At 41.8% G+C, this 7,600-nt stretch overlaps 1 protein-coding gene across 1 annotated transcript in view; it reads right to left on the bottom strand.

Annotated features, from left to right (window-relative positions):
• The window catches only part of bag2 (BCL2 associated athanogene 2), an 11,189-nt gene extending 7,147 nt beyond the window's left edge, over nucleotides 1-4,042 (bottom strand). Inside the window, exons 1-2 of the mRNA XM_043681367.1 lie at nucleotides 3,384-4,042; nucleotides 1,376-1,485 (exon numbers count right to left, since the gene is read on the bottom strand). Of these exons, the coding sequence (XP_043537302.1) occupies nucleotides 1,376-1,485; nucleotides 3,384-3,505 (232 nt within the window). The 5' untranslated portion in view covers nucleotides 3,506-4,042. The remainder of the gene's footprint in view (nucleotides 1-1,375; nucleotides 1,486-3,383) is intronic.
• Between the last annotated feature and the right edge of the window lie 3,558 nt (nucleotides 4,043-7,600).

Below are 7,600 nucleotides of genomic sequence, written 5' to 3'. Positions count from 1 at the left end.
GAAACTTACAAGATAATACGTGGCTTGGAGAGGGTGGACTGAGGAAACTGTTTCCGTTAGGCGAGGAGACTAGGACCCGTGGACACAGCCTTAGAATTAGAGGGAGTAAATTCAGAACAGAAATGCAGAGCATTTCTTCAGCCAGAGAGTGGTGGGCCTGTGGAATTCATTGCCACAGAGTGCAGTGGAGGCTGGGACGCTAAATATCTTCAAGGCAGAAATTGATAAATTCTTGATGTCACAAGGAATTAAGGGCTACGGGGAGAATGCGGGTAAGTGGAGTTGAAATGCCCATTAGCCATGATTGAATGGCGGAGTGGACTCGATGGGCCGAGTGGCCTTACTTCCGCTCTTAGGTCTTATGGTGTTCTTTGAGAAAATTGCTACAAATCTACAATGACCAAAAGAACAGCAGACCATGGTTTGTGAGTGTTTGTGTAGGTAGTCTTTGGAGGTGTGCTCATCTTTTTCAATATACCACTTATGTGATTATGAGTTAGTAAAAACAATTGTGCCCAGTGTTTATGAGATGGTGCCAGAAGCCTGCAGGCACTTATTTAAAAATCTGAGAATGAGAATGGATCAGACCTATGTAGAATCAGCCTTGAAAAACAAAATGATGTTCAATAGGCAGTGCAGGTTTTGATAAGATTAGATTACATTACATTACAGTGTGGAAACAGGCCCTTCGGTCCACACCGACCCGCCGAAGCGCAACCCACCCATACCCCTACATTTACTCCTTACCTAACACCACAGGAAATTTAGCATGGCCAATTCACCTGACCTGCACATCTTTGGACTGTGGGAGGAAACCGGAGCACCCGGAGGAAACCCACGCAGACACGGGGAGGACGTGCAAACTCCACACAGTCAGTCGCCTGAGGTGGGAATTGAACCCGGGTCTCAGGCGCTGTGAGGCAGCAGTGCTAACCACTGTGCCACAGTGCAGCCCACAACAGAACAGAACTTCAATAACCTTTGATGATGTTGAGGGTGAATTGAAAGATTGTGTCCCATTGGGTTTAAGGACTTGCCACAAAGATTGTAAAATAAGGGAAATCTTGGTAGTGGCAGACAATTATGAATTAAGTTGATTAGTTACAGGCTCACTTGGGATCTTGCAAAGAAACATGGATGAAAGGAAGATTAATGTTGAGGAAAGATGGGGGCAGGTAAACACCCAATCCCCTCCTTGAGTTATGAGAAGTGAAGGTTTTGGGAACAGGGCACTGACATGCTACTTCTCTCAGAAGAAGAGATGTGTGATGTCTAAATTCTGCAAATTAAAACCAAACCTATTGCAATTTTCTAGTCAAGAACACATTATTCTCACTCAAAATTTCCAGTAAGCAAGACTTGGGCAAGGACTCACCTTCACTGATATGCTTCATGTCCCGGCTGTTCTGCACACTTTGGATTAGTTCCAGGAGGGTTTCCTTCTCTTGCTCCATTGAAGCCGCTGCTTCCCGCAAAGCTTCCACCCTAAAATGACAATGTTCACATTTTGATGTGTTTTGGGGTAAGGTTGTGACTTGGATAAAAAAAATCAATGATTCCAGAAATGTGTTGTGAGTACAACATCCTTCTAGATGATTACCTCAGAGTCTCAAAGCACAGGAGGAGGCCATTTATTATGCTTCTGTTGTTATCCCATTTGTCCAAATACCCTAGCTCTTGCCCAAAACTCTGCAACCTCTTCCTTTTGAGGTATTTTTCCAGTGTTTTGGTGGAAGTCACTGTTGAATTTGTATAGGCATTTCAGACAATTCTGTCCAGATCATAAGTCTCTGTACAAAAGAAAAATTAATCTCAACCTCCTGGTACTTCCTCCGTTGCCAGAGATGATTTAAAAATTTGGGTCAGGTCCCCTGTAATTTCCTCCCACTCTCCCATAGCAGCCTGGGATACAATTCATCCAGACCTGGGGATTTGACCATTTTTAAATCCATCAAAATCTCCAAAAGCTCCTTGCTTCTTATATTTATGGTATAATATTTAATAGGGCAACAATGGGGAGAAAATGCAACAGTAAAGTGACTTTTTTCATGGAAGTTATTAGTGATGTTTGAGGATGCAAACTAAGATGGTGTTAGATGTTTCTGTTCATTTAGCCATTGCTGTTTTTATTTGCTGATTATGATTTAAATTACAAAGCTCAAAAATGTATTTTAGTTTGAATAAACATATCTGTTAACATTTATATGGTTAACCAATATAATTTTAATAATTTAAAACATGTAATTTTAAAATTATATTTACATCCCCAATTTACATTGCAATTGAGTCTCAAGGTGTGATCAACCTGGAGTTTCTGGCCCAGAGATAGGGATGCTAGCCACTGATCTACAGGCATCTATTTTGAAACTGCTCCTTACTGAGATGTTTTCTTCGTTAACAGCTCAGACATGTTGTAATACACCTCTCTAGCAGGTGGGACTTCAACCTAGATGCCTTAGTTCAGGGATAGGGACACGACAACTGTTCCATAAGAATTCTTAAAAGCCTACAGCATGTTGTATTCCCAGGCATTCTCCCATCCAAGTACTGACCAGGCCTTGACTGCTTAGCTTCTAATATTAAAAAAATCAGGCATTTTCAGACTGGTATGGTTGTAGTCACTGCACTGTATTGACATGTAATCGTAAACTGCAGGTTTATTGGGAATAATTCAGAACATTCGCTGTGAATAAATGGGAATTCGGCACACAGCCTATTAGTAAGTTAACTAAACCTAATGAACAAAACGAGTTTTCAACTGAGGAGTTGAGATCACTGCAGTTGACATCCATATCATTACATTCTTGTGTATCTGCTGCAGATTTTTTTTTGCTTAATCAATAATCATAAACCTATGTCCTTTGAACCATCGGTTTCCCGCAATGAAAACTCCCCAAAATAGCCCAATATTAAACCTTGTACCATTCTTCCCTGTTGAAAGGAGAAAGAACTCAGTGTCTGTGATCCGATACTGGAAAGTGCAGAGCGGTCCATGCCTTTTCCGCCTGACTGAACACTGCAGCAAAATGCGCCGAATGTCACCAAGGGCTGAGCCGTTGGGTGAGAGGGGACGCGGGATTAAAAAGATTTGACAGCGCCTCAGCGGCCAGGCGAGAGGGACACACAGAGAGCTAGAGAGGGGGCGGGAGGAAAGAAGCTCTCACTAAAAATAGAAATGCAGAAGTCTCTTTTCGATTCGGTAAGGCCACCCTGCCCCCAAGAGGCTTTTTTTGTTTAGGATCCTAAAAAAAATCCCAGAAAATAACAAACGACATTTTCACCTGTGCTTTTAAAAATAAAGGCAAACATAATGATTGAACTCGTTTTTTAACCTGTGTGATATTTTTGTTTCTGTATGAACCGCGACTGGTATCCTCTCCTACCTCAGCTCTAAGTTATCCAGTGTCTCCAGTAATCGCCCCGATCGATCTGCCATGGACACAGAGCGGAAGAATTTGTTCTCTGCATCGCTCCCCTTTACCTGATTCACCTTAGACTGGGCCATGTTGCTGACAAGCCTCAGGACTGTCAACTGGCCTTTCTCTCTCTCTGACTCTCTGCTGTTCCTCCGGGAGTCTTGGCTCCTCTTGCTGCGGGATCTGTCCGTCTCCCTGCAGGAAATGAAGATTTCCAAATAGGGTGAGGACTCCCCACTGTCCGAGGAGGGAGGTGGGCGATTCTCTGCTCAGGGGAAAGAAGGAAGAATGCAGAGCAGAAGCAAGAGAAACTAAACAGTCTCTGGCTCAGATTTGTTCCTGTCTGGTGGGATTTCTGGAAAAAAATCTCGACAGCAGCCAAGCAATATATTTAGCAAGGTGCATATCCTCAATGTTTCTAGTCAACTGTTGGTGGGGATTGTGAACGTGTCACTACTTTTAAACATTTATTTTATTCTCTTGTGTCTGTTCATTCTTTCTGAATCCAAGTTATATCACTGTATTTCTCTTTCTGGGCCTGATTTGTGTGTAATTCATTCCTTTTCCCACTCCATCACCACCAAGTTCCCATCTGAGCCACTCATCGTCCTAGAAATACAAAGTTAAAAATCACACAACACCAGGTTATAGTCCAACAGGTTTATTTGGAAGCACTAGCTTTCGGAGCGCTGCTCCTCCGTCAGATGGTTGTTAACCACCCAATGAAGGAGCGGCGCTCCAAAAGCTAGTGCTTCCAAAAAAGCCTGTCGGACGATAACTTGGTATTGTGTGGTTTTTAACTTTGTACACCCCAGTCCAACATCAGCATCTCCAAATCATCCTAGAAATACACTGCTGTTCCTCTAAAATCCTGGAACGCCATCCCGAATAATAATGTGGGTATTCCGACACCCCAAAGACTGCATTGATTCAAGAGGGTAGCTCACCACCACCAATAAATAAAAATCCAGTTTTATTTTCTCAACCCTATTTTGAGATAAATGGTTCATTAAAAAAAATCTAATTGCATATGCAATGAGATGTACCATCCAACAAGATCAGGCATGTACTGTTCTTCAACTAATCTGAAGTTGGATCTGGCCTTAGAGATCCATGTGTCAGTAACAGTTAGTGGTACTTTCTCACCTGCGAGCCAATAAGTTGTGTTTGGTTTTAAGGCCCCTGATGATATGAGCATCTGACACTACTTGCTCTGCATCGAGAAAATCCTTCACTGTTGGAGGTGTTGTCTTTGAAATGACATATATTTTGTGCTAATCCCAGACAATCTATATCAGGGATTTTTTTTTTCAAATGGTGTCCCAGCTAATAGTTATCCCTTAAAAAAAATCACTAAAATTTACTTGGTCATTTTCATGTGCAATGTAAAAACTGTAGAAAAAATATTTTCTACATTTTACAGTACTTCTGTGTCAATCCATGTGCACAAAAATCAATGTTTAATTGTATCAGTATTAAAGCAATTTGTGATGATGCTGTTCCTTTAACAAGGTTGTGTTGTCCTTGACTTTTTTCGAAAGTGTTGTACGAGGCAGAGTTGCCTAAATGTCTGGGTTGATGTGCTTGAAGAAGCTTTAAGTTTAAAACAAAAATGTACAATGAAAGGGGTGTAGCCAGTTCTCCCAGCTCAGCTATTCTCTGGTTTGGTTTGGGTTTTAGCAATTGGCCTGGTCAGAGCAAGCAGTCAGTCAGGTTTGAGACTGCTGGTCAAAGATATAGCTACATGGAAGAAAGTGTTCCATGCTGAACCACCCTGTAATTTCTCTCTCTCCCTCTCTCTCTCTCTCTCTCTCACTCCTGTAAGAAATAGTTTGATTTTACCTTTTTTTGCCAAGGGGTGTTTATGGAGATTGTTGCAGGAATTTGGAATAGCATCATTAAGTTGGGATAGTCTGTTGGAGGTTTGAGACTGCTGGTCAAAGATACAGCTACATGGAAGAAAGTGTTCCATGCTGAACCACCCTGTAATTTCTCTCTCTCTCTCTCTCTCTCTCACACTCCTGTAAGAAATTGTTTGATTTTACCTTTTTTTGCCAAAGGGTGTTTATGGAGATTGTTGCAGGAATTTGGAATAGCATCATTAAGTTGGGATAGTCTGTTGGGTTTTTAAATAGTTAAGTTATTCTATATTCTGTTCTCTTGTGTTTTTGTTTCATGTGGTAATCTTGCAAATAAATTTTGTTTTGTTTAAAACTAAGTGGTTGGGCCAACTGCATCACTCCTGAAATATCCAATTCATACCTGCTTAAAACAACTAGCAAAGCTAGGCTCCGGGCTACTATTTTGAAATGTTGTGAGGGGATCTGGCCTGGTCCATAACAGGTTGGGGGCTTGTCTGGGATTTGTTCTGTAGTTCCAATTTGGGATTAGGGTTGTTGAACTTGAAGGTTGTGAGTGGTAGGTGTTAGTATCCTTTGTTCTAGGTGTTGATTTCGGTTGGTTTGAACAGTGTTTAGGATAGCAATGGCTCTTTCACTCACTCCGAGCTTTCTGCAGGTGGAAGAAGTGACTTTGGGGGCTTTACAAAAGGTGAATAAGGCCAAGCTGCTGGAATTAGCAGACATGCTGGAGCTAGAGCTGCCTTTTTCCGTTAGCTAAGGAGAGATAATTACAGCAATAGCTCAGCATTTAAATTTGCTGGAAACGCCAAGAGAATCTTTAGACTTGGCTGAAGTTCAATTGAAAACGAAGCAGCTTGAGTTAGAAGCAGAAGACAAGGAAAGGGCAAAAGAAATGCAACTGTTTGAATTATGATTGAAAGCAGAGGAAAAAGAAAACGAATGAATTGCTTTAGCAAAACAAAAAGATAAAGAGAGAAAGAGAGAGAGAGAAGAGAGGGGAAAGGAAGAAAGAGAATTTGAACTGAAGAAGTTGCGACTTAGACAAGAGTTCAAAAATTGACATCCTGAAGTAGTGAGAACTCATGTGAAAGAGCAGAGAGTTAAAACAGCAAGATTAGCAGCTGAAATGGCTGATGATTATGAGTTGGCTCATACATCAAAGTTTAGGTTTCAAATCAATTTCAATCTGTGAGGGATAGAAATTGGGGATAAGGGAAATCCTCACATGGAAAGGGACAGGTAGGTCTCGGTGAAGATCATAAGGATAACATGCCACAAGGTAAAAAGGAAACCCTTGAAGGAGAAAGAGAAGTTAATAAGCTCCGGTGTTTTCACTGCAATAAAGTAGGTAATGTGAAATCACAGTGTTGGTGGGTTAGGAAAAGCACTGGGAAACCAGATGTAGGAAAACAAGATAAGCCAGTGAATTTTGTTGGAGTGGTAACGGAGCGCAGAGTGGAGGCTAAAAAGCTGCACAAGAATGTACAGCCTGGTCAGAGGTTGGTTAAGGAGGAAGTGCCAGATCTTCTTTAATCATATACTTGCAAAGGTGAAGTTTACTCACAGGCCAGGAGCAGCGGGTAAAGAGGTTACAATATTAAGAGATACAGGATCCTCTCAATCTTTGATGTTGAAAGATGAGGAGATATGTACCTCTGAAGGACTATTGCCAGAAAAAGTGCTGATAATGGGAATTCATGGTGAGTCAAGAAGCGCTTATATATGTAGAGTGAGGTTAGAGTGTCCAGTGAAGAGTGGAGAAGTCATGGTAGGAATACTGGACAAATTCCTGGCTCCAGGAATAGAATTTGTCCTTGTGATGTTATAGCTGGTTCATAGGTAGGGGTGCTGCCTACTGTGGTTGAAAAGCCAGTGGAAACTCAGGGAACTGAACTATGACTGGACACATGTCCTGGGAATTTTCCTGACTGTGTGGTAACGAGGTCACAACATCACCAGTTGAAACAGGAGGGATTATAGAGTACAGATAAGAAAGTTGAAGTGGAATTAGCAGAGACCCTGTTTGATCAAATGGTTGAGACAAACCAGAAGCAGATAGATAATAAAGCAGACATCTTTAGTTCAGAGAAGTTAACTGAATTAGAGTCATAGAGATGTACAGCATGGAAACAGACCATCCATGCCGACCAGATATCCCAACCCAATCTAGTCCCACCTGCCAGCACGCGGCCCATATCCCTCCAAATCCTTCCTATTCATATACCCATCCAAATGCCGCTTAAATGCTGCAATTGTACCAGTTTCCACCACTTCCTCTGGCAGCTCATTCCATACATGTACCACTCTCTGCGTGAAAACGTT

This window comes from Chiloscyllium plagiosum, chromosome 3 (genome assembly GCF_004010195.1).
Source record: "Chiloscyllium plagiosum isolate BGI_BamShark_2017 chromosome 3, ASM401019v2, whole genome shotgun sequence".
Taxonomy (NCBI): Eukaryota; Metazoa; Chordata; class Chondrichthyes; order Orectolobiformes; family Hemiscylliidae; genus Chiloscyllium; species Chiloscyllium plagiosum.
Note: the sequence above shows the minus strand (reverse complement) of the source record. Positions and strands in the feature narration are given on the sequence as shown.